This window comes from Rattus norvegicus, chromosome 10 (assembly GCF_036323735.1).
Source record: "Rattus norvegicus strain BN/NHsdMcwi chromosome 10, GRCr8, whole genome shotgun sequence".
Lineage (NCBI taxonomy): Eukaryota > Metazoa > Chordata > Mammalia > Rodentia > Muridae > Rattus > Rattus norvegicus.
Genome location: NC_086028.1, coordinates 51,281,104 through 51,308,474, shown reverse-complemented (window position 1 = coordinate 51,308,474; position 27,371 = coordinate 51,281,104). Strand labels below are relative to the sequence as shown.

The following is a 27,371-nucleotide window of genomic DNA, read 5'->3' as shown; positions in this document are numbered from 1 at the left end:
AGTTACATATGGTTCTGAGCCACTTGAAGTGTATGCTGACAACCAAATTCTGGTTCTCTATGACCACAGTATGTGCTCTTAATTGTTGTGCCATCTCTCTAGGGGCCCAAGAAATGTGTTCTTAGCTCTAACAAGTCTACCTTTTACATGGAGGGTTTGAACTGATTATGTGTGGAAATAATTGAATTAAATTCCGTTATGTTCCCACATGTTTTGTTTCTTCCTTCCCCTCTGATTTTCTGCGTCCGTGTCCTTGTAGGTTTACACATAATTTTCAGCATCTTATTGACAGCTCAGTTGCTGTTCCAGCTCCTTCATTGTTGCCTCTCCATTTCTAGGAGCAGATCTAGGTTTTGACTCGGTTTTATCCGGAGGTGTAGAGACCATGGACAGTGCAGGTCCACTTAACCCCTCTCCCTCGTGATAGTTAACTTGGATGGTCCACTCGACTCAGTGTTCATTCACCTAGGTAGGGAGTTTCAAAGAGCAGTGATCTCAATTAGACTGACCTTTGAGCAAGCCTGTGAGGGTTTGTGGGGTTATTTGAGGTAAGAAGGCCTTCCCTAAGTGTGGGTGGCTCGAGTTCTGCAGGCTGGGCTCACAGAGAGTGAGCTGAGCACTGGCATGCAGCACGGATTCATTGCTTTGTGCTCTTGACTGTGAATGTATTGTTCTGCTTCAGGTATCTGCTGCCTTGGCTTCCACACAATGATGGACTGGAGGTTGTATGTGTGTGTGAGTGTGTGTGAATGGATGTGTGTTTTGTATTGTTTTGGGGGGTTCAGTTTTTTTGTTGGTGGTGGTAGTTTTTCGGGGTGGGTATTTTGTATTTTGGGGGAAGGAAAGGATATTTTATCACAGCAAAAGAAAACAAAACTAAGACACCCTCATTACATGACATCTATATTACATCAGTATATTAAACGTAATAAAATAGTATGTCTAGTCATCAATATATTAAATCCTGCTAGACTTTTCATTAAAATTTTAAGGAAGAAAGAGATAAAAGTAGGAGAAAGTCTTCTTGAAGAGAAGGTGTCAAAAGGAGGGGGAGAGAGATGAGGAAGAGCAATGAGAAGTGGGTGTATTAAAATACATTATGTGCATTTGTGAAGTAGTCTTAAAGAAAATAATAGGGAAATGCATTCTTGACTACATTATAAGTGATTCATCTATCTTCTTTATAAAAATATCTTAGAAATGTTGATAGTGTTGCCTTTTTACCCCCATTCATGGCATCATGTTTTTCTTCTGTGCTGTAGCTCTGTGCTTCTAGCCAGACCCTCTTAGACCTAAGGAATCTTCTTTAGTCTCCTGGAGTTCAGGCCCAATGTTGATACATTGCTCAGCTTTGGGTCAAATGTGTCCTGGCTTCACCTGGCTTTGTAATGGCAGCTTTAGTGGATATAGAATCCTGCGCAGTCTTGTTTTAGTTCATCCACTGTTGCTTGTTCTTCACCCCCCATAGTATGTTCCATAAGAAGCAAGCCGCAATTGTGTCTTTGTTTCTCTGTGATGTATTGCCTCTTCTCAAGTTGCTATAATAGATGCTTAATCTTTTCTCAGTTTTCAATTTGGCTATGATGTGCCTAAGTGGAGTTTCACTGCAATCACCCCACTTGGAGTTTGCAAGCTCTTTGGATTTTCCTTTTTACCAAATTTGAGAGGATATTTTAGTTTCATTCGTTATTTTCTTTGTTGTTGTTTTGTTTTAGAGATGAGGGTCTCCCTGTTTAACCTGGACTGGTTTTGAAGTCATGATCCTCCTGCCTCAGCCTACTGAGATTCAGGATTGAAGGTGTGTGCAATCCATGTTTGGCTGACTTGTTGGTTGCTTGTTTTACAACTACAATGATCTTGACTAATAACTCCCGAATCTGCTCTGTTTTCTACATTTGATTTTTTCTTTAGTGAAACAGAAGTTTGTCACGTAAAATAAGCCTACCAGTTACTTAGTGTAAAACATACATCCTAGCACCTGCAAGCCACCGCACATCATCACGTAGTATAATTTGCATAATGATGGGTTTAAAGTCATTAAGAAAACCTTAAATCTACTTAGGATGTAAAGGCATTGGTAATGCATCTTAAAATTTTTAGAACCGTGTCATTTAAAAGCAGGATCGTGAAATCATTATGCTCCAGTGGGATCTGTGACATGGCAGTGTTTCCTCAAGGAGTAAGTATGAGTTGCTTTAGAGTGTCACCTCTCTGGTTACCTACTGCCTTCTCTGAAAACATCAGCTCCCTGGAAAGAAGCTGTAAAGTCCTAATAATTATGAAAATGAGGAAACACAGATGACTATCTGTGCTGAGAATCACTGAGTACTTAGGCTCCCTCTCCTTGATGTCCAAACCTTGTTACCATGGTGATACTTGGTACCATAGGTCAAGAAGAGAGATAGAGGGAAAGGGAGAGGAGAAAGAGGGAGAAGTGGGGCCAAGATTGGAGAGGAAGAGAGAAGGAGAGGGAGAGGGAGAGGGAGAGGGAGAGGGAGAGGGAGAGGGAGAGGGAGAGGGAGAGGGAGAGGGAGAGGGAGAGGGAGAGAGAGATATTTCTTGTATGGTTTGTTTCCTAAATCACTCAATGTAATGAAAGGCCTTTACTTATTATTAGATGCCAACCGCAGATCCCAGCCCATTTCAAAGGATTATTATCCAGGAAATACTGTGCAATCCTCAATCCTAGTCATCCTTCCACCTACTCTACTTCCTGCCCTGATGTGCCTCCCACAGTAATATAAGCGGCGAGAGCTGGCAAAGCACTCCACGTGTTACATTCCTCAGCATCCTCTCTGAGAAGACAGCCAGACTCTGTCCTTCAGAGACAGATATGACCCCCACATCTTCTTCTTGGAATGGGCTTATGTTCTTGTCATACAATGGCTATCCTCCTTTGACAGAACAGACTGTAAGGACATGTAACAGCAAAGTCTTTACAGAGAGCTTTGGTTATACATTCCTATTGGTGGTGATTTTGCCAGTTTGCCTGTGCTGTTTAACATGGCTTACACCCTGTCTTCTTTTTTCTGTAGGAAAACCTGGTTCTATTTGCAGCAGACCCAGCATCCAGTACCTGGAAGTCTTACGTGGGCCACATTGACTCGATGTTGTTGGATGGATTCTTTCTTGCCATTGAGTGTTCTCTCAAGTATCTACTAGAAAACACTGGTACCTATTGATTGATGGCTACAGGCTATGACAGGGCAGATAGCAGCAGCAGTCTGTGCTGTATTAGAGTAAAATATAGTTGATGTTGGCCAAAGTGCTGGGGTTTTTTATGAGTGAGGGAGAGTAAACTACAAAGGGTAGTCTGAATAAAAAAGATGCTTGACTCTAAACATCACATGACACAGCAGGCTGCAAGATAATAAGGCCCATGTCCAAAGCAAAACGAGGACTCCACCAAAATAAAGGTCCAGGAGAGGAGTAGCTGGAACTGGAGCAGAGGGAAGTGGTTACTAAGGATGCCTTCCTCCACATTTGACTCATGGGCACATAGTGCGGATGTTCTGTGCCTTGAAGCTCTGCATGCTCTATCTCTGTGGCCTTTGAAGAACACAGAAGGTTTGAAGTTGCCAGGTACAGTGGGGAGAAAACAGAATTATGTGTGAAAAGGAGACAAGAAGCAAGGGAGATGACAGCTCTCAATGGAAAAAGAAACGTTAAGAAGGTAATGAGCTGTCTCTGAAGCTACTAGAAATAGGTAAGGGCTTTGAATTAGGATGGACAAACTATGGTAAAGTGTACAAAGTCAAAACTCTATAGCAGCCCAACTTATAGCATCTAATAAATGGTGAGACAGAAAGGGCTGAAAAGTTCAAGACTAAAAGTTAAATTAGACCTTCACATTCTGGTAGATTCTTGGCTGTCTAGTAAGAGTCATGTTGAAGAATCTGGCAAACTATAACAGCAAAGGAATATTTTGAAGGCAGAGGATCAATGTGAGATGGGCATTTAATGTCAGGTCTAATCAAGTACAGAAATTGACACCATTAGCAGGCCATCATGAATCCCAGTACTCAGCCTGTGAAAGAAGGTGCCTATGTTGAAGATGCAGACAGGATCGGTGCTCAGCTCAGTATGTCTGCAATAAATAACACCATGGCATTTGTAGTTGGAAATGCTACCTATAGGGATCAGGGCTGCTCCAAATGAAAGAAGGATGGCAGTACACTCTGGGATGTTAGTTTCTAGAGCCTGGGGCATGAACCACAGATGCTGAAACCCAAGGAGTAGCTCTTAGCTACAAACATGGCAACTCTCTCTTTACTGAACTGGACAGACTTCTCTAATGTTGGAAGTTTGGACACTTCCATCAGTCCTCCACTAGATCTATGATAAAGACATAGCCACTTTATAGGCAGTATCTGCAGATGGCATCTCAGGTTAGTGACTTCACCCTTGACTAGTGGCTGTCTGACTTTGATAGGGAATAGCCTTATGTACTACCTTCCCTCTGTTGGAAGATGAGATTGTAAACAAAAGGATGGAGAGGAACTGGCAGTGTTTCTCCAAGATTACCAACATCATGTTCCCTCCATGGTGACTAGAAGACAGAAGAATATCTTTTCTTTAAAATATAGCCCTTCCACATTATTGGAGTAGTAAATATTTTGTAGCAGCACACAGAATTTATAACTGCCTGAACTGAAGTATTCTAGCTAAAATTTAAGCCCAGGTGTGGAGGTATATATTTATTTTTTTCAACTTTTTCCCCCAATCTTTATTAAATTGGGTATTTATTATTTACATTTTTTTTATTAACTTGAGTATTTTTTATATACATTTCGAGTGTTATTCCCTTTCCCAGTTTCCGGGCAAACATCCCCCTCCCCCCTCCCCTTCCTTATGGGTGTTCCCCACCCTACCCTCCCCCCATTGCCGCCCTCCCCCCAACAGTCTAGTTCACTGGGGGTTCAGTCTTAGCAGGACCCAGGGCTTCCCCTTCCACTGGTGCTCTTACTAGGATATTCATTGCTACCTATGAGGTCAGAGTCCAGGGTCAGTCCATGTATAGTCTTTAGGTAGTGGCTTAGTCCCTGGAAGCTCTGGTTGCTTGGCATTGTTGTACATATGGGGTCTAGAGCCCCTTCAAGCTCTTCCAGTTCTTTCTCTGATTCCTTCAACTGGGGTCCTATTCTCAGTTCAGTGGTTTGCTGCTGGCATTCGCCTCTGTATTTGCTGTATTCTGGCTGTGTCTCTCAGGAGCGATCTACATCCGGCTCCTGTCGGTCTGCACTTCTTTGCTTCATCCATCTTGTCTAATTGGGTGGCTGTATATGTATGGGCCACATGTGGGGCAGGCTCTGAATGGGTGTTCCTTCAGTCTCTGTTTTAATCTTTGCCTCTCTCTTCCCTGCCAAGGGTATTCTTGTTCCCCTTTTAAAGAAGGAGCGAAGCATTCACATTTTGATCATCCGTCTCGAGTTTCATTTGTTCTAGGCATCTAGGGTAATTCAAGCATTTGGGCTAATAGCCACTTATCAATGAGTGCATACCATGTATGTCTTTCTGTGATTGGGTTAGCTCACTCAGGATGATATTTTCCAGTTCCAACCATTTGCCTACGAATTTCATAAAGTCATTGTTTTTGATAGCTGAGTAATATTCCATTGTGTAGATGTACCACATTTTCTGTATCCATTTCTCTGTTGAAGGGCATCTGGGTTCTTTCCAGCTTCTGGCTATTATAAATAAAGCTGGATGAACATAGTGGAGCACGTGTCTTTTTTATATGTTGGGGCATCATTTGGGTATATGCCCAAGAGAGGTATAGCTGGATCCTCAGACAGTTCAATGTCCAATTTTCTGAGGAACCTCCAGACTGATTTCCAGAATGGTTGTACCAGTCTGCAATCCCACCAACAATGGAGGAGTGTTCCTCTTTCTCCGCATCCTTGCCAGCATTTGCTGTCACCTGAGTTTTTGATCTTAGCCATTCTCACTGGTGTGAGGTGAAATCTCAGGGTTGTTTTGATTTGCATTTCCCTTATGACTAAAGATGTTGAACATTTCTTTAGGAGTTTCTCAGCCATTCGGCATTCCTCAGCTGTGAATTGTTTGTTTAGCTCTGAACCCCATTTTTAATAGGGTTATTTGTCTCCTGCGGTCTAACTTCTTGAGCTCTTTGTATATTTTGGATATAAGGCCTCTATCTGTTGTAAGATTGGTAAAGATCTTTTCCCAATCTGTTGGTTGCCATTTTGTCCTAACCACAGTGTCCTTTGCCTTACAGAAGCTTGGCAGTTTTATGAGATCCCATTTGTCGATTCTTGATCTTAGAGCATAAGCCATTGGTGTTTTGTTCAGGAAATTTTTTCCAGTGCCCATGTGTTCCAGATGCTTCCCTAGTTTTTCTTCTATTAGTTTGAGTGTGTCTGGTTTGATGTGGAGGTCCTTGATCCACTTGGACTTAAGCTTTGTACAGGGTGATAAGCATGGATCGATCTGAATTCTTCTACACGTTGACCTCCAGTTGAACCAGCACCATTTGCTGAAAATGCTATCTTTTTTCCATTGGAGGGTTTTGGCTCCTTTGTCAAAAATCAAGTGACCATAGGTGTGTGGGTTCATTTCTGGGTCTTCAATTCTATTCCATTGGTCTATCTGTCTGTCTCTGTACCAATACCATGCAGTTTTTATCACTATTGCTCTGTAATACTGCTTGAGTTCAGGGATAGTGATTCCCCCTGAAGTCCTTTTATTGTTGAGGATAGTTTTAGCTATCCTGGGTTTTTTGTTATTCCAGATGAATTTGCAAATTGTTCTGTCTAACTCTTTGAAGAATTGGATTGGTATTTTGATGGGGATTGCATTGAATCTATAGATCGCTTTTGGTAAAATGGCCATTTTTACTATATTAATCCTGCCAATCCATGAGCATGGGAGATCTTTCCATCTTCTGAGGTCTTCTTCAATTTCTTTCTTCAGTGTCTTGAAGTTCTTATTGTACAAATCTTTTACTTGCTTGGTTAAAGTCACCCCAAAGTATTTTATATTATTTGTGACTATTATGAAGGGTGTCGTTTCCCTAATTTCTTTCTCGGCTTGTTTCTCTTTTGTGTAGAGGAAGGCTACTGATTTATTTGAGTGAATTTTATATCCAGCCACTTTGCTGAAGTTGTTTATCAGCTTTAGTAGTTCTCTGGTGGAACTTTTGGGATCACTTAAATATACTATCATATCATCTGCAAATAGTGATATTTTGACTTCTTCTTTTCCGATCTGTATCCCCTTGACCTCCTTTTGTTGTCTGATTGCTCTGGCTAGAACTTCAAGAACTATATTGAATAAGTAGGGAGAGAGTGGGCAGCCTTGTCTAGTCCCTGATTTTAGTGGGATTGCTTCAAGTTTCTCTCCATTTAGTTTAATGTTAGCAACTGGTTTGCTGTATATGGCTTTTACTATGTTTAGGTATGGGCCTTGAATTCCTATTCTTTCCAAGACTTTTATCATGAAGGGGTGTTGAATTTTGTCAAATGCTTTCTGAGCATCTAATGAAATGATCATGTGGTTTTGTTCTTTCAGTTTGTTTATATAATGGATCATGTTGATGGTTTTCCGTATATTAAACCATCCCTGCATGCCTGGGATGAAGCCTACTTGATCATGGTGGATGATTGTTTTGATGTGCTCTTGGATTCGGTTTGCCAGAATTTTATTGAGTATTTTTGCATCGATATTCATAAGGGAAATTGGTCCGAAGTTCTCTTTCTTTGATGGGTCTTTGTGTGGTTTAGGTATAAGAGTAATTGTGGCTTCATAGAAGGAATTCGGTAGTGCTCCATCTGTTTCAATTTTGTGGAATAGTTTGGATAATATTGGTATGAGGTCTTCTATGAAGGTCTGATAGAATTCTGCACTAAACCCGTCTGGACCCGGGCTCTTTTTGGTTGGGAGACATTTAATGACTGCTTCTATTTCCTTAGGAGTTATGGGGTTGTTTAACTGGTTTATCTGTTCCTGATTTAACTTCGGTACCTGGTATCTGTCTAGGAAATTGTCCATTTCCTGCAGATTTTCAAGTTATGTTGAGTATAGGCTTTTGTAGTAAGATCTGATGATTTTTTTAATTTCCTCTGAATCTGTAGTTATGTCTCCCTTTTCATTTCTGATTTTGTTAATTTGGACACACTCTCTGTGTCCTCTCGTTAGTCTGGCTAAGGGTTTATCTATCTTGTTGATTTTCTCAAAGAACCAACTTTTGGTTCTGTTGATTCTTTCTATGGTCCTTTTTGTTTCTACGTGGTTGATTTCAGCTCTGAGTTTGATTATTTCCTGCCTTCTACTCCTCCTGGGTATATTTGCTTCTTTTTGTTCTAGAAATTTTAGGTGTGCTGTCAAGCTGCTGACATATGCTCTTTCCTGTTTCTTTCTGCAGGCACTCAGCGCTATGAGTTTTCCTCTTAGCACAGCTTTCATTGTGTCCCATAAGTTTGGGTATGTTGTATCTTCATTTTCATTAAATTCTAAAAAGTTTTTAATTTCTTTCTTTATTTCTTCCTTGACCAGGTTATCATTGAGTAGAGCATTGTTCAATTTCCACGTATATGTGGGCATTCTTCCCTTATTGTTATTGAAGACCAGTTTTAGGCCGTGGTGGTCTGATAGCACGCATGGGATTATTTGTATCTTTCTGTACCTGTTGAGGCCCGTTTTTTGATCAATTATATGGTCAGTTTTGGAGAAAGTGCCATGAGGAGCTGAGAACAAGGTATATCCTTTTGCTTTAGGATAGAATGTTCTATAAATATCTGTTAAGTCCATTTGGCTCATGACTTCTCTTAGTCTGTCTAAGTCTCTGTTCAATTTCTGTTTCCATGATCTCTCCATTGATGAGAGTTGGCTGTTGAAATCTCCTACTATTATTGTGTGAGGTGCAATGTGTGTTTTGAGCTTTAGTAAGGTTTCTTTTACATATGTAGGTGCCCTTGTATTTGGGGCATATATATTTAGGATTGAGAGTTCATCTTGGTGGATTTTTCCTTTGATGAATATGAAGTGCCCTTCCTTATCTTTTTTGATGACTTTTAGTTGGAAATTGATTTTATTTGATATTAGAATGGCTACTCCAGCTTGCTTCTTCTGACCATTTGCTTGGAAAGTTGTTTTCCAGCCTTTCACTCTGAGGTAGTGTCTGTCTTTGTCTCTGAGGTGTGTTTCCTGTAGGCAGCAGAATGCAGGGTCCTCGTTGCGTATCCAGTTTGTTAATCTATGTCTTTTTATTGGGGAGTTGAGGCCATTGATGTTGAGAGATATTAAGGAATAGTTATTATTGCTTCCTGTTATATTCATATTTGGATGTGAGGTTATGTTTGTGTGCTTTTCTTCTCTTTGTTTTGTTGCCAAGACGATTAGTTTCTTGCTTCTTCTAGGGTACAGCTTGCCTCCTTATGTTGGGCTTTACCATTTATTGTCCTTTGTAGTGCTGGATTTGTAGAATGATGTTGTGTAAATTTGGTTTTGTCATGGAATATCTTGGTTTCTCCATCCATGTTAATTGAGAGTTTTGCAGGATACAGTAACCTGGGCTGGCATTTGTGTTCTTTTAGGGTCTGTATGACATCAGTCCAGGATCTTCTGGCCTTCGTAGTTTCTGTCGAAAAGTCTGGTGTGATTCTGATAGGTCTGCCTTTATATGTTACTTGACCTTTTTCCCTTACTGCTTTTAATATTCTTTCTTTATTTTGTGCGTTTGGTGTTTTGACTATTATGTGACAGGAGGTGTTTCTTTTCTGGTCCAATCTATTTGGAGTTCTGTAGGCTTCTTTTATGCCTATGGGTATCTCTTTTTTTACATTAGGGAAGTTTTCTTCTATGATTTTGTTGAAGGTATTTACTGGTCCTTTGAGCTGGGAGTCTTCACTCTCTTCTATACCTATTATCCTTAGGTTTGATCTTCTCATTGAGTCCTGGATTTCCTGTATGTTTTGGACCAGTAGCTTTTTCCGCTTTACATTATCTTTGACAGTTGAGTCAATGATTTCTATGGAATCTTCTGCTCCTGAGATTCTCTCTTCCATCTCTTGTATTTTGTTGGTGAAGCTTGTATCTACAGCTCCTTGTCTCTTCTTTTCGTTTTCTATATCCAGGGTTGTTTCCATGTGTTCTTTCTTGATTGCTTCTATTTCCATTTTTAATTCCTTCAACTGTTTGATTGTGTTTTCCTGGAATTCTTTCAGGCATTTTTGCGATTCCTCTCTGTAGGCTTCTACTTGTTTATTAATGTTTTCCTGTGTTTCTCTAAGGGAATTCTTCACGTCTTTCTTGAAGTCCTCCAGCATCATGATCAAATATGATTTTGAAACTAGATCTTGCTTTTCTGGTGTGTTTGGATATTCCATGTTTGTTTTGATGGGAGAATTGGGCTCCGATGGTGCCATATAGTCTTGGTTTCTGTTGCTTGGGTTCCTGCGCTTGCCTCTCGCCATCAGATTATCTCTAGTGTTACTTTGTTCTGCTATTTCTGACAGTGGCTAGACTGTCCTATAAGCCTGTGTGTCAGGAGTGCTGTAGACCTGTTTTCCTGTTTTCTTTCAGCCTGTTATGGGGACAGAGTGTTCTGCTTTCGGGCGTGTAGTTTTTCCTCTCTACAGGTCTTCAGCTGTTCCTGTGGGCCTGTGTCTTGAGTTCACCAGGCAGGTCACTTGCAGCAGAAAAGTTGGTCTTACCTGTGGTCCCAAGGCTCAAGCTTGCTCGTGGGGTGCTGCCTATGAGCTCTGAGCGGCGGCAGCAACCAGGAAGATCTGCACCACCCTTTCCAGGAGCCTCCGTGCACCAGGGTTCCAGATGGCGTTTGGTGTTTTCCTCTGGCGTCAGAGATGTGTGCAGAGTGCAGTCTCTTCTGGTTTCCCAGGCGTGTCTGCCTCTCTGTAGGTTTAGCTCTCCCTCCCACGGGATTTGGGTGCAGAGAACTGTTCATCCGGTCTGTCCCTTCAGGTTCCGGTGGTGTCTCAGGTGCAGGGGTCCTGCCGCTCCTGGGCCCTCCCCCACAGGAACCCAGAGGCCGTATACAGTTTCCTCTTGGTCCAGGGATGTGGGCAGGGGTGGGCAGTGTTGGTGGTCTCTTCCGCTCTGCAGCCTCAGGAGTGCCCACCTGACCAGGCGGTGAGGTCTCTCTCCCACGGGGTCTGGGAGCAGAGAGCTGCTGCGGGCCGGGATCCATGGGAGTGGGACTCCTGGTAAACACAGGAAGTGCTCGGTCCAAGAGGAATTCTGCCTCTGTGTGTCCCGAGTTCACCAGGCAGGTCTCTTGCAGCAGAAAAGTTGGTCTTACCTGTGGTCCCGAGGCTCAAGTTTGCTCGCGGGGTGCTGCCCATGAGCTCTCTGTGGCGGCAGCAACCAGGAAGATCTGCGCCGCCGTTTCCGGAGATTCAGTGCACCAGGGTTCCAGATGGCATTTGGTGTTTTCCTCTGGAATCAGTAATGATTGCAGAGTGCAGTCTCTTCTGGTTTCCCAGGCGTGTCGGGCATGATCTACTCTTAAGTGCTAAGAGTCCCAGGTTGGGAAAGATCCTCTTGCTTGGTTTCAGTTCAGATGAATAGAGATGCCTAACAGGTCCAGCACCAGACTGACTTCTGGAAATGGTATCTATTATTTACATTTCAAATGTTATTCCCTTTCCCAGTTTCCAGGCCAACATCCCCCTAACCTCTCCCACTCCCCTTCTATATGGGTGTTCCCTTCCCCATCGTCCCCCCATTACTTCCCTCCCCCCAACAATCCCATTAACTAGGGATTCAGTCTTGGCAGGACCAAGGGCTTCCCCTTCCACTGGTGCCCTTACTAGGCTATTCATTGCTACCTATGCAGATGGAGCCCAGAGTCAGTCCATGTATAGTCTTTGGGTAGTGGCTTAGTCCCTGGAAGCTCTGGTTGGCTGGCATTGTTGTTCATATGGGGTCTCAAGCCCCTTCAAGCTCTTTCAGTCCTTTCTCTGATTCCTTCAACGGGGGTCCCATTCTCAGTTCAGTGGTTTGTTGCTGGCATCCGCCTATGTGTTTCCCATATTCTGGCTGTGTCTCTCAGGAGAGACTGCATCCAGTTCCTGTCAGCCTGCACTTCTTTGCTTCATCCATCTTATCTAGTTTGGTGGCTATATATGTATGGGCCACATTGGTTGCAGGCTCTGAATGGGCATTCCTTCAGTGTCTGTTCTCAACTTTGCCTCCCTATCCCCTCCTGTGGGTATTCTTGGTCCCCTTTTAAAGAAGGAGTGAGGCATCTGCATTTTTGTCATCCTTCTTGAGTTTCATGTGTTCTGTGGATCTGGGGTAATTTGAGCATTTGTGCTAATATCCAATTCTCAATGAGTGCATACCATGTGTGTTTTTCTGTGATTGGGTTACCTCACTTGGGATGATATTTTTCAGTTCCATCCATTTGCCTATGAATTTCATGAAGTCATTGTTTTTGATAGCTGAGTAGTATTCCATTGTGTAGATGTGCCACATTTTCTGTATCCATTCTTCTGTTGAAGGGCATCTGGGTTCTTTCTAGCTAATGACTATCATAAATAAGGCTGCTATGAACATCGTGGAGCACGTGTCTTTGTTATATGTTGGAGCATCTTTTAGGTATATGCACAAGAGAGGTATAGCTGGGTCCTCAGGTAGTTCAATGTTCAATTTTCTGAGGAACCTCCAGACTGATTTCCAGAATGGTTGGACCAGTCTCCAATCCCACCAACAATGGAGGAGTATTCCTCTTTCTCTACATCCTTGCCAGCATCTGCTGTCACTGGAGTTTTTGATCTTAGCCATTCTGACTGTATGAGGTGGAATCTCAGTGTTGTTTTGATTTGCATTTCCCTTATAACTAAAGATGTTGAACATTTCTTTAGGTGCTTCTCAGCCATTTGGCATTCCTCAGCTGCAAATTCTTTGTTTAGCTCTGAACATTTTTTTAATAGGGTTATTTGTCTTCCTGCAGTCTAACTTCATGAGTTCTTTGTATATTTTGGATATAAGCACTCTATCAGTTGAAGGATTGGTAAAGATCTTTCCCCATCTGTTGGTTGCCATTTTGTCCTAACAACAGTGTCCTTTGCCTTACAGAAGCTTTGTAGTTTTATGAGATCCCATTTGTCGATTCTTGATCTTAGAGCATGAGCCAATGCTGTTTTGTTCAGGAAGTTTTCTCCAGTGCCCATGTGTTTGAGATTCTTCCCCACTTTTTCTTCTATTAGTTTGAGTGTATCTGGTTTGAGGTGGAGGTCCTTGATCCACTTGGACTTCAGCTTTGTACAGGGTGATAAGCATGGATCAATTTGCATTCTTCTACATGCTGACCTCCAGTTGAACCAGCACCATTTGCTGAAAATGCTATCTTTTTTCCATTGGATGGTTTTGGATCCTTTGTCAAAATTCAAGTGACCATAGGTGTGTGGGTTCATTTCTGGGTCCTCAATTCTATTCCATTGGTCCATATGCCTGTCTCTTTACCAATACCATACAGCTTTTAATCACTATTTCTCTGTAATACTGCTTGAGTTCAGGAATAGTGATTCCCCCGGAAGTCCTTTTATTGTTGAGGATAGTTTTAGCTCTCCTTGTTTTTTTGTTATTCCAGATGAATTTGCAAATTGTTCTCTCTAACTCTTTGAAGAATTGGATTGGTATTTTGATGGGAATTGCATTGAATCTATAGATCACTTTTGGTAAAATCACCATTTTTACTATATTAATCCTGCCAATCCAAGAGCATGGGAGATCTTTCCATCTTCTGAGGTCTTCTTCAATTTCTTTCTTCAGAGGCTTGAAGTTCTTATACAGATTTTTCACTTGCTTGGTTAAAGTCACCCCAAAGTATTTTATATTATTTGTGACTATTATGAAGGGTGTCGTTTCCCTAATTTCTTTCTCGGCTTGTTTCTCTTATGTGTAGAGGAAGGCTACTGATTTATCTGAGTTAATTTTATACCCAGTCACTTTGCTGAAGGTTTTTTTTAATCAGGTTTACTAGTTCTCTGGTGGAACTTTTGGGATCACTTAAATATACTATCATATCATCTGCAAATAGTGATATTTTGACTTCTTCCTTTCCAAACTTTATCCCTTTGATCTCCTATTGTTGTCTGATTGATCTGGCTAGGACTTCGAGAACTATATTGAATAAGTAGGGAGAGAGTGCGCAGCCTTGTCTAGCCCCTGATTTTAGTGGGATTGCTTCAAGTTTCTCTCCATTTAGTTTAATGTTAGCTACTGGTTTGCTGTATATGGTTTGCTGTATATGGTTTGCTGTATATGGCTTTTACGATGTTTAGGTATGGGTCTTGAATTCCTGTTCTTTCCAGGACTTTTATCATGAAGGAGTGTTAAATTTTGTCAAATGTTTTCTCAGCATCTAATGAAATGAGCATGTGGTTTTTATCTTTCAGTTTGTTTATGTAGTAGATTACTTTGATGATTTTCCATATATTAAACCATCCCTGCATGCCTGGAATGAAGCCTACTTGATCATGGTGGATGATTGTTTTGATGTGTTCTTGGATTCGGTTTGCAAGTATTTTACTGAGTATTTTTGTGGCGATATTCATAGGGGAAATTGATCTGAAGTTCTCTTTCTTTGTTGGGTCTTTGTGTGGTTTAGGTATAAGAGTAAATTGTGGCTTCATAGACGGAATTCGGTAGTGCTCCATCTGTTTCAATTTTGTGGAATTGTTTGGATAGTATTGGTATGAGGTCTTCTATGAAGGTCTGATAGAATTCTACACTGAACCCATCTGGACCTGGTCTCTTTTTGGTTGGGAGACTTTTAATGACTGCTTCTATTTCTTTAGGAGTTTTGGGGTTGTTTAAATGGTTTTTCTGTTCCTGATTCAACTTTGGTACCTGGTATCTATCTAAGAAATTGTCCATTTCCTCCAGATTTTCAAGTTTTGTTGAATATGGGCTTTTGTAGTGATCTGATGATTTTTTTAACTTCCTCTGATTCTGTTGTTATATCTCCCTTTTCATTTCTGATTTTGTTAATTTGGACACACTCTCTGTGTCGTCTGGTTAGTCCAGCTAAGGGTTTATCTATCTTGTTGATTTTCTCAAAGAACTAGCTTTGGGTTCTATTGATTCTTGTATAGTCCCTTTTGTTTCTACTTGGTTGATTTCAGCTCTGAGTTTATTTCCTCTCTTCTACTCCTGCTGGGTGTATTTGCTTCTTTTTTGTTCTAGAACTTTGAGGTATGTGGTCAAGCTGCTGATATATGCTCTCACTGCTTTATTTCTGCAGGCACTCAGAGCTATGAGTTTTCCTCTTAGCACAGCTTTCATTGTGTCCCATATGTTTGGGTATGTTGTACCTTTATTTTCATTAAATTCTAAGAAGTCTTTAATTTCTTTCTTTATTTCTTCCTTGACCAGGTTATCATTGAGTAGAGCATTGTTCAACTTCCATATATATATATATATATATATATATATATATATATATATATATATATATATATATATATGCATTCTTTCCTTATTGTTATTGAAGACCAGCTTTAGCCCATGGTGATCTGATAGGATGCATGGGATTATTTCTCTTTCCGTATCTGTTGAGGCCTGTTTTGTGTCTGATTATATGGTCAATTTTGGAGAAAGTACCATGAGGTGGTGAGAAGAAGGTATTTCCTTTTGTTTTAGGGTAGAATGTTCTATAACTATCTGTTAAGTCCATTTGGTTTAGGACTTCTGTTACTCTGTCTATGTGTCTGTTTAATTTCTATTTCCATGATCTGTCCATTGATGAGAGTGGGGTGTTGAAGTCTCCTACTATTATTGTGTGAGGTGCAATGTGTGTTTTGAGCTTTAGTAAGGTTTCTTTTACATATGTAGGTGCCCTTGTATTTGGAGCATAGATATTTAAGATTGAGAGTTCATCTTGGTGGATTTTTCCTTCGATGAATATGAAATGTCCTTCCTTATCATTTTTGATGACTTTTGGTTGAAAATCAATTTTATTCAATATTAGAATGGCTACTCCAGCTTGCTTCTTTGGACCATTTGCTTGAAAAGTTGTTTTCCAGCCTTTTACTCTGAGGTAGTGTCTTTCTTTGTCTCTGAGGTGTGTTTTGTGTAGGCAGCAAAATGCTGAGTCCTCGTTATGTATCCAGTTTGTTAATCTGTGTTTTTTTGTTGGAGATTTGAGTCCATTGATATTGACAGATATTAAGGAATAGTGATTGTTGTTTCCTGTTATCTTTGTATTTGGAGGTGAGATTATGTTTCTGTGCTTGTCTTCTCTTTGTTTTATCATTGCAAAATGATTAGTTTCTTGCTTTTTCTAGGGTGTAGCTTGCCTCCTTATGTTGGGCTTTACCATTTATTATCCTTTGTAGGGCTGGATTTGTAGAAAGATATTGTGTAAATTTGGTTTTGTCATGGAATATCTTGGTTTCTCCATCTATGTCAATTGAGAGTTTTGTTGGATACAGTAACCTGGGCTGGCATTTGTGTTCTCTTAGGGTCTGTATGACATCTGTCTAGGATCTTCTGGCTTTCATAGTCTCTGGTGAGAAGTCTGGTGTAATTCTGATAGGTCTGCCTTTATATGTTACTTGACCTTTTTCCTCACTGTTTTTAATATTCTTTCTTTGTTTTGTGCATTTGGTGTTTTGACTATTATGTGACAGGAGGAGTTTCTTTTCTGGTCCAATCTATTTGGAGTTCTGTAAGCTTCTTGTATGTTCATGGGCATCTCTTTCTTTATGTTAGGGAAGTTTTCTTCTATGATTTTGTTGAAGGTATTTACTGGTCATTTGAGCTGGGAGTCTTCACTCTCTTCTATACCTATTATCCTTAGGTTTGATCTTCTCTTTGTTTCCTGGATTTCCTGTATGTTTTGGGCCAGTAGCTTTTTCCATTTTACATTATCTTTGGCAGTTGTGTCGATGATTTCTATGGAATCTTCTGCTCCTGAGATTCTCTCTCCTATCTCTTGTATTCTGTTGGTGATGTTTGTATCTATGGCTCCTTGTCTCTTCCTTTGGTTTTCTATATCCAGGGTTGTCTCCCTTTGTGCTTTCTTTATTGTTTCTATTTCCATTTTCAACTCCTTCACCTGTTTGTGTTTTCCTGTAATTCTTTCAGGGATTTTTGTGTTTCCTCTCTAAGGACTTCTACTTGTTTACTTGTGTTTTCCTGCGTTTCTCTAAGGGAGTTCTTTATGTCCTTCTTAAAGTCCTCCATCATCATGATCAAATGTGATTTTAAATGTAGATCTTGCTTTTCTGGTGTGTTTGGATATTCAGTGTTTGCTGTGGTGGGAGAATTGGGCTCCGATGGTGACATATAGTCTTGGTTTCTGTTGCTTGGATTCCTGCGCTTGCCTCTTACCATCACGTTGTCTCTGGTGATACCTTGTTCTACTATTTCTGGCAGTGGCTTGACTATCCTATAGGCCTATGTGTCAGGAGTGCTGTAGACCTGTTTTCCTGTTTTCTTTCAGCCAGTTATGGGAACAGAGTATTCTTCTTTCAGGCATGTTCCTGTCTACTGTCTTTCAGCTGTTCTTGTGGGCCTGTGTCCTGAGTCCAACAGGCAGGTCACTTAGAGAAAAGTTGGTCTTACCTTTGGTCTCAGGCCTGAAGTCACTCCTCAGGGGTGGGTTTCAGCTCTCCGTGAGGGCAGCAACCAGAAGGGCCTGCCCCTACTTCTGGGTTCCTGTGTGCAGGAGGCCCTGATGGTGCTAGGTGTTTTTCTCTAGAGTCAGAAATGTGGGCAGAGAGTAGTCCCCTCTGGTTTCCCAGGTGTGTCTGCCTCTCTGAAGGTCTAGCTCTCCCTCCTACAGGATTTGGGTGGAGGGGCTCAGTCTGGACCGCAGGGCTCCTGCAGTCTGAGTGCCCCTATTTTCCTGTTCCCAAGGCCCTATAAAGTTTCCTCTTGGGCCAGGGATGTGGGCAAAGGTGGGCATGAGTGGTGGTCTCTCCTGCCCTGAAGTCTCAGGATTGCCCACATGTCTGGACGATGAGCTCTCTCTCCCACTGGGTTTGAGGTATATATTTATAATCTTAGCCACTAGGAAGCCTGAGGCAGGAGAAATGTATGTCTGGGGCCAGCTGGATTACATAACAGGACCATGTCTACAAACACACACACACACACACACACACACACACACACACACACATACACACCATGTTTTACAGATACTGACTGGCTGAGGGGCAGTGAAGTGATCCATTTTATCATTTTTGCCTCCCTAAGTATGAGCAAGTCTGTCTTTGGCTGGCCTTCTTGTCAAATCTGCTCAAATCTTGCGTAAAGAGCATGTCACATGCTACCTACCCCACCAAGAAACAACTCTGCAGCTTTCCTCCTAAAGGACTGGCTTGTACCTCCATTGGGAAGCGAGGCCGTTTTCCTCCTATAATAATAATGATGATGTCTGCATTTTATCTGATGTAAAGATTTAATTCTCAGGCTAGCACATGTGACAAAAGTCCCATAGCCCGCCAATATTTTTTCAAATCTTATAAGTGCTGTAAAGCACATGCAGACTTATCTCGTAACTGTGATGTGCAACACACTGTGACTGCACACTCAGCACCCCTGACCAGAGATCTGGGGTCAGAAATGCTCTGAGATACTAACCAAGCCTGAAACATTTTGGATTTCAGACCATTTGCGATGATGGATTAGGAATGCTTCACAGGCAGTCTGCGCTGCCTGATGCTCTTGTCCCAAGCATTTCAGACAAGTGATGCCCAACCTATTCAGGATGAATTCCACAGAATTTTTTTGCTGTTTGTATTGTTTTATTTTTTCCCACTCTCCCCAGAGATCAAACCTAAAAGGCTATTGGTAAACCTGTCTCCCTTAGGTTAAAATATGCTTGTTGAAACTCTCCCAAGTCCCGTAATACAAACTCATTATTTGATCCCCTTGGTTTTTTAACTTTTTCTTTCTTTTTTTTTTTTTCCCAGAGCTGGGGACCGAACCCGGGGCATTGAAGCTTGCTAGGCAAGCGCTCTACCACTGAACTAAATCCCCAACCCCGATCCTCTTGATTTTGAAAATAAGATCTTAGTCTTAAATGGGGTCTTTGGGGACCCTGTAGTTTGATCACCAAAGCTCTATCTAAAATGTGGCTTAAGGGATAGTGAAGCCCACCCAGCCCAAGCGATAGTCCATGAGAATTGCCATTCTCTAGCAAGTTGCTCTGATTCTGTAGCTCTGCCATTCTCTAGGGCCTTGGCCTCACTCTATGGTTGAGAAGTCACATCACATCTAACCTGTAGTCTATGAAAAGGGAAGAAGGAACTATAGCAAAGGCTCACCTACCCCTCGAGGGTCCCCTCCCACTTTACCCTAGTGGGAATCACATTACTACACATAATACTGGGTAGAGCTGGGGAATTTGCTTACACACCAAGTTTTAGCTCTTTTTCTAGGCAACAAGAGGGCCAAGGTTCAGTTAGGAGATTCCTTTGCCCACACTGTCCAACCCACAACCCTCTCCTACTTGTTTCTACTGTCAAAAAAAAGCATGATACTTGGTTACTGATTAAGACATTAAGTATTTGTCTTATACATAGAACACTGTGCTCCATGTTATATTTTGACTTAAATCTAGCAAGGCAACTTTGTCTAGCAAGTAATCAGGAATCTGTGAATTATTTATACTGTTTTTAAAATTTTTATCACTGCAGGACTATACAGAATTAAAGTAAGTCCCATGTTTATAGCAAAGGAACAGAAATATTAGGATTGTAGCTTTTGGTTGTTCATTCCTGTGTGGATGTGGGTGGGCAGACCCCCAGTCATGAAATGGATGCTGGTGGGATTGTGTGGTTAGTAAGTCAGCCTCTTCTTGAGGAAAAGCAGCATCACTCCAAGTTAGGGTGTTGAGAATGTAGAAGGGGACTTTCTGCTCTATGGCTTGGGTTGATCGGTCACTGGAATGTGCTCTTCAAGGACAAGACAAGAAAAGTAAATGTCCTGTAACACCCGGGAGAGCCCCACACAAGAACAGGTTCATTCAGAATGTCAGCAGTTCCCTGAGGTAAAACATTACAGGGCTGGCCCCTCCCCTCTATAGGCAAAATCTATTTTTGTATTTTTCTGCACTCTAAAGAAATGTTTGAGTCTTGGTTTTAGGAGATAGTGCTGTGGCCACTTGTCCTGCTCATCATCATTCTGCTGATTTGTTTTCCAGAGTGTAAGCCTGGACTCACTCCAATATTTGAAGCACAGCTCAACCTTGTCACCCCAGAATTAGTTTTCTACCCCTCCCTGGACTCAGGGGTAAAGGGAGGCTTATATGACATTGTCCAGAGTCTTGTCACCAGCATCTTTGCTGTGCCATCCCTGGTGCCCCGGCTTTCCCCACACAGTGGCTCTCCTCACTATCAGGTACTAGAAGGACAACCATCTGCCCCTCCACATCTGGGTGAGCCCACTAAACACCAGTGTAACCTTCTCACCATTGTCTCACTCCCCCAGGGTGACCTAGAGGAAATGGCTGACTTAGCCAGCCTTCGGAGCTTGCTCCTGGAGAGGGTGCAGACTATGATGACCCTCTGCTGTAGCTATCGGAATACCCTCAGCCAGTATTCTTATCTGTATGTGGAGGATAGGAAGGAGGCCCTTGGCCAGTTTCTGCTCTATGGGCATGTCCTCACACCTGAGGAGATAGAAGCCCATGTCGAAGATGGCATCCCAGAGAGTCCGCCCCTCCTCCATCACTTCAAAGACCAGATAGACTCCTATGAAAAGCTATATGAAGATGTGGTCAGCCTGGAACCCAGCAAGGTGTTTGACGGCTGGATGCGAGTGGATGTGAGACCCTTCAAGGCATCTCTGCTGAACACAATAAAGAAGTGGAGCCTCATGTTCAAGCAACATCTTGTTGACTTTGTCACTAACAGGTAACACCATTGTCCTGGCTACCTCCTAGCATTCCAGGCTACAGGAATGCAGTGCTTGGAAACCTCTTTGTATCTTTTCCTGCTGATTCATTGATTAAATTAAAACAGCTGGGTGGCATCTCTAGTCTTCCAGATATTGTGATAATTTCAGCCCTGTCGCTTCCTTTGTTCACCAGACAATGGTCTGTGTAGTTTTTCACGTGGTGCTCAGTGGATGAGAGGCACCTAGCAAGTGGTAAATAACATTAGAGACCATAGTCACAGATCTAACTCCCTTCACAACTCTGATGGTGAAATCTAAGCCTTGGAGGCAGAGGGAGACTAAGCTCATTTTAGATTCTATTTCCTAACACTTCACCCTTGCTCTAGATGCTCCAGTTGTGCAATATGGAAGTCATTAAAGCTGCAGGCTCCTGTGTTCTTCCCTGTGCCATGCTAGTCACATCACACATAGAATCTGAATGGCCACCTCTTCAGACTATATTCTCTAATCTGGAGCACTGTTCTCTGCATTAAAGATCTACCTGCTTGAGTCCCCTGGTCACACCATCTTAGTCATTGTCCCTAGAATCTCGCCATCAGTCTCCATTCTAAAACTTGAGGAATGCCCATGTACAGAGAAGGTACAGCCCCTCTGTCTAATGATTGCCTTTGGTGTGCCAGATGACTTTGCAAGGAAGCCAGCCTGGCCCCACTCCTGGATTCTGAGCTGACTCTGTATAGTACTGAAGTCTCTCTAATCCATGGTTTAGAACACTGAGTGGAAAGGAGAGAGCAAGACTGAGGTATCGCCTACCAAAAAGAAATCCAAGAGACTGCTAGGGTGGTACTCCAGCACTGTACAGAGACTCTGCAAAGTATCATGGAGGTGATTTCCACAGGTCACCAGGGTTCCTTAGGAAGCAGCAGCACGTTTCTTTACATTCAGAAAAGCTTTTCCTAACCAAGGAGCTGGAGGCAAAGGGAAGAGTTGCTGGTGGGTGGTTTGGTGCAGACAGATGCCTGTAGAAAAAGCTCCACACAGGGAAGATTTTATGGTCCTCCATTGGTAGGTCTGGTAACCCATAAACACTGGGCACATTTTTCATGTATAGTTTGTCTTGTTTTGTTTTAATTAGGGTAAGAACAGCATATTACAAACTGTGTTCATTGTAGTTTCCAAGCAGAAAGACACCTACCTTTGCTACACAAGTCCATGCAGGGAGCATTTATGTTGGGCAAGAAGAGGGGAAATAATGGGTAAGAGCCCCTGTCATGGTTTTTGGAGGGAAGGAAAGGGTGAGGCACAAAACTCACTTAGGATTGGTGAATTTGAGCAGTTTTAGTGGGCTCTGGAGCCGAAGACCATCCCGGGGATGATAGGGACAGAGGAACATGGCCAGAATATAGGAGCTTGGTATAAGAGATAGACTCTGGGGTTTGTTTGTGTATGGAAGGCGAGCTTGTCATTCAGGAAGGCTCTCTTAAGATGGGCTCCTCCTGCACAGAGTGATCCCCTCAAGGGCTGCAAGATTATATATGTGACAGAATAAAATCACTGGTTGTTAAGTATGGTTATCAAGCTAACATGGACAGCCACCACATAGACTCAGGGAGCCTTAAAATTGGTTTAACAAGATAAACCCACAGCAGAACAGTTCGAAGATCTGAGCTCTTGCCTTTAACCCTACTTCCTTAATGTTGAAAATAGACAGTACAAGGTGGTTTCAGCTTAAACACTAACTCGGAGATGCTGCCTACTTTGCAAGCCTTAAAGAGAGTATTTCATTGTGTCACTGACAACCAGATAAAAATAGAAATAATAAGAAAAGAATAAGAGCCATTTATTACTGAATGTCTGTTTTGCCCTAGAAAATAGGTGATATTTGCCTTTTGTAAGTAACCTGGATGGACCACAACTTGCCTTACATGTTATGAATGTCACTTGCTGTCCAAAGTCTAGCCCTCTATTGTCACTTAAACTCTCACCCCACTTAGCTGGGGTGACTTTAATCTGACTCAGTCCTGGAGAGGTCCACTCTACCCCTCCTTGTACCTTTCAATAGACTTAGGTTTTCAGCAAACAAAGCAAAGGCCCCTGTTCTCCTGCCTCCTTTCCACCCCTAACTGAAACCTAGTTGTCCCATTAGTAGACTAATGCCATGACAGCCCTCCTAAATGGAGGCTGACTCTTCTGTATCTTTCTGAGCACTGGGCCTAGGATAGCGCTTACTGCTGTTATCTGATATTGGTAAGCCACTTCCCCTCCATTTCTTCCCAACATCACTCTTGCCACTGAAGTGACTATCAGACAGTACCAACTGCACCCATCCTTGCTGAAGCCACCTACTAAGCTCTAACTCAGCATCAGGCTTAGAACCTTTTCCATTACCCTAGTGACCTCACATATCCTGGGAGCCTCCCAAACCACCTAATATGTTGTTCTGTTGACTCTTACATGCCCCATCTCTCTGCCAGGCAGCTATGCCTATTTGTATGCCTTGCTCCCAGCATGGGAGGGAAAGATGGGGAAGTAATTATTCTCTACTCAAAAACTCAGGGGTAAGCATTCCATTTTCTGACCACACCTGGTATGTTTCTGCCTCACTTATTTGGCAACCCCACAGTGCAGAATTCTTCAGACCAATCAGAATTTCCAACCCAATGATTCCACCAGCTTCTCAGTATCTGTCAGTTCACCATAGCTTCCCACTCCCACCCTGAAAAATCCTGACTCTATTTAAATCTCCACATCTGCACCTAAGCCATTTCTTCTAGCTGAAGCCAAAACGAACTGTTCTTCTGACCAGCCCCACATTCAGAAACGTAAAGTACCTGGTTGTAGAAATGCCTCCACGTCCCTACATATGTTCTCCCAGACTTCCTTATCTTTATTCTCAACAAACTCTGAAGGGTTTTGTCAATATTAGCAATGATGCTCTAAGCAGTGTTGCATGCATATCAATATATGTATGGGCAGGCATTCCTTTAAAATATCTACATATGGGCAGAGTTCTCTGGGTCAAAGGCAGCTCAGCTCTGGTAAGCCTACTCCAAGGTAGATAATAGCCTTGTGTGAGATTCTCTTTGTCCCAGCATCCTCAGCTCCTCTTCTGGACTCTCCTGTGGGAGTATCATAGTATTTCATGGAGCCTAGCACTTTAGATTCTTTGGTCAGGAATAGATGGCTCATCTTTTCATGCTTTTGGTGACTGTTTCTGTGCTCTTTGAATCCTATCTCCCCTTTTCTGTTGGGTTTTACTTTGCATTTGTTGCTATTTACTTATTACATGTTGTTACTTACATATTTGAGCTAGAGGTCTGGCCCAATTTTTAAGAGCACTTGCTGCTCTTGTAGAGGACCAGGGTTTGGTTTCCAGAATGCACATGGTGGCTTGGCTCACAATTACCTAATTCCAGTTCCAGGAAATCTAATGCCTTCTTCTGGTCTCTACCGGATATTGCATGGGTGGTACATGTTTGTGTATATATACATGGCACCCATGACTCATAGCAAACCTCATAACACTCATGTACACATGAATTAAAAATAAAGTCTTTTTAAAAGTTACTTATATATTCTATGTGTGATATTTTGCTAACTTATATAGAACATGAACATACAACTACCCAATACAGCCTGTAGTCTTGTAGCCTATCTGTCCCCTCCATTTACAGGCAGCCATCTGTATTGATATGGTCTACATTGTTGACCCAAACCACCTCACAGCAAAATTATATTTGAAAAACTGCATTTGAACTGAACATGTGCAGTCTTTGTCATTGTGTGATAAACAAAACAGCAACAACCATGTACACAGAGTTGACACTGTACGAGGTAATCATAAATAACCTGGGGGGGTTATTTGAAGTACAGGTTAAGATTTGCACAGGAAAGTGGTAACTCCCACCATATTTTACAGAAGGGATTTGGATGTCTAGAAATTTGGTTGGTTGTAGCGTGTACTTCCTACTAGCCCACCTTAAGCTCTGAGTGGACCATGCTACCAGTCCTGCCCCAGGTTCCCTTGAATCTGCAGATGAAACATACACACAATTGTGCCTGTGACAATTGTAGCCTTTTCTCTGCCTTTTCATACTCTTTTTGTCTAATTTTGGATTTGCTATTTTGCCAGCTTTGTGAAACAAGTTAGGGCTCAGTTCTCCTTACTTATTCCCTGGGAGAACTGTGTGATGTTGGGATCCTTTGGTCCTTTGGAGTTTGATTTAAATCGTTTATAAAAGCATTGGCGCTTGTAATTTTCTGTGTGAAGAGTTTTAACCACAGCTTATGGTTATAAAGATACAAAGATTTTCTCGGCATTACGAAGTCATACTCTTTATAAATGTATCCATCACACATTAGTCATCATATTATTGTCATGAAATGTACAGCTTCATCTTAATTCATCTATTCCAGCCCTTTTTATTTCAATTGATTTCTTATTGCTCTCTTCGGCTCCTCTCCTGATTAGTTTTACAAAGAGCTACCTCATACGTTCATCGATTTCATTGTTATAGCTTGACATTTATTTCAACGATCTATTATTTCATGTAAGTATTGCTTTCTTTGGGCTTATTTTCCATTTCTTTGCTGACTTAAGATGAATGCTTCATTTGTTTTAAGCACCTGGCCCTTTCTGAATGCTTTAGATTAAATTTTAAATCATAAGTTCCCTTTTCTGTGGAGGTTTACCTACGTGCCTGCCTCTACTATGCAGTAATTTCCTAATGATCTACTTTTAAACTGTTAGCATTCGTCTTAATGTGTCTGTTCCAATTGCTCTGTCCTTTACTTCTGACTTGCATTGTGATATGTATAATGACAAGTGTCAGGAACATGCTAATGTCTATCCTAGAAGCCACAGCCATTTTTGTTGTTGTTGTTGTTGTTGATGATGTTGTTGTTTGTTGTTGTTGTTGTGTATGCTCAGATGAAGAGACTATGTCCTGTCATGGACGTGATGCTCTGTGCCCCTGCTACTTGCTCAAGCTTCTTGACTATTTTAGTGAAATGTTCTGATCCTTGGCTGCCTTCTTATTTATTCTGCCTGGTATATCAATTGCTGAGCTCAGTCTGCTCGTGTCTTCTGTTTGGAGGCTATCTAGGCCATCTGCACTGTCCTTGAGATTCTGTCCCATTGTTCCATATTGTATGATTTTACAGCACTTGGCTTCTTATTTATCATCTTGTAAACTAAACCTGTAAGAGGACATCAGAGCCTTCTTCGCCCTGGCTCCGTCTTTGTAGTTAAAGTCTGCTATGCTGGCTGGGCATGAACATAACTAAGGCAGCTTGCCTCTGATTGCTACTTTCCCAGAGTATCTCATTATCCTTTGGCTTCCAACCTCCCCATGAAGTTACATTAGGAGAAAGTTTTGTGATTGGCTTAGCTGAATGTTTAAAGTGCTTTTAGCATGTTCACCTTTCATAGTGAGTTTTGTTCCCTGAACTCACTGGGCTGTATTTTAGTTTAATTCTAGCACTTTATTGGATTTGTTTTATTTTTGCAATCCTTTCTGCTTTTCTTTTGAGTTGAACATATATTCCGTTCTTCCCTCTGCTAGCTTACCTGTTATATTATCCTGCAGTTTTAACCAGTACTGCTAAATGGGTAAATGCATTGGTATTGTCACTCTTCCCAAAACCAATGCAGAAGGTTGGAAATGGATCTCGGGGCTAGAGTACTTCCTTAGCATATGCAAGTCCCTAAGATCCATGCCCTAACATCACACACACACACACACACACACACACACACACACACACACACACACACACACACCATGAACACAAACACGAACACAAACATTGTAAGAATGTCATTCTATTATTTTCCCACCAGAATATATCTATCCATTCCTCATCACTTAAATCACTTTCTAACATTTCTTTAACCCTCTCAAATTGAATCTTATTTGAAGTATTACATAGTTTGTTATACAGTGCTGGGGATCAGACCAGGCAGGTACATGCCAGTAAGCGCTACACTACTGAGCCACAGCCCTAGACGTCCCTGTTCTTTTTTATTTAGATCCACTCATACCGCAGGCCCCGGGTATATTCACTGGCATCTCTTTAGAAGCAGTTCCTTTAGAAGGATCTACTGACGGGACCTGTTCTTCATCTGAGCATACTCATCTTGCTCTCATTACTTAAAAAATGTGAAAAGAATTTCTTTAGAAAGTCAATTTTTTTTTTAGATTTTTGAACTATTATTCCATGGTGTCCTGACTTCTATTGTGGTTTTGCTACTCGTTGCTATTAGTTTAAGTATCTCCTCTCCCCCTCCCTTCTGCCTCTTCTCCCTCTTCTGATAACCTGACTTTTCACACTGAAACATCTGTGGGGATTTCTTTATATGTCTTCTAACTGTGTTTGTTTGTTTGTTTGGTTGGTTGGTTGTTTGGTTGGTTGGTTGGTTGGCTTTGCTTTTGGTTTGGTCTTTCTTGATCTTGTCTATTGATTTTCAGGAATTCAGAAAAATTTTAGCCAAGCTAGCCTCAGATATTATTTTTTGTTCACTTTCTCAGTTCTTC

General features: G+C 41.7%; 1 protein-coding gene across 14 annotated transcripts in view; it reads left to right on the top strand.

Moving 5' to 3' along the window:
• Dnah9 (dynein, axonemal, heavy chain 9) overlaps positions 1-27,371 on the top strand; it is a 367,182-nt gene that overhangs the window by 55,503 nt on the left and 284,308 nt on the right. For all 14 annotated transcript variants that reach the window (XR_005490291.2, XR_005490292.2, XR_005490293.2 and 11 more), the window contains 3 exons: positions 3,036-3,171; positions 20,141-20,337; positions 20,428-20,852. Coding sequence is in view for 11 of the 14 variants with exons in the window: in NM_001427097.1 (NP_001414026.1) it covers positions 3,036-3,171; positions 20,141-20,337; positions 20,428-20,852 (758 nt within the window). In the remaining 3 variants the exon portion in view is untranslated. The remainder of the gene's footprint in view (positions 1-3,035; positions 3,172-20,140; positions 20,338-20,427; positions 20,853-27,371) is intronic.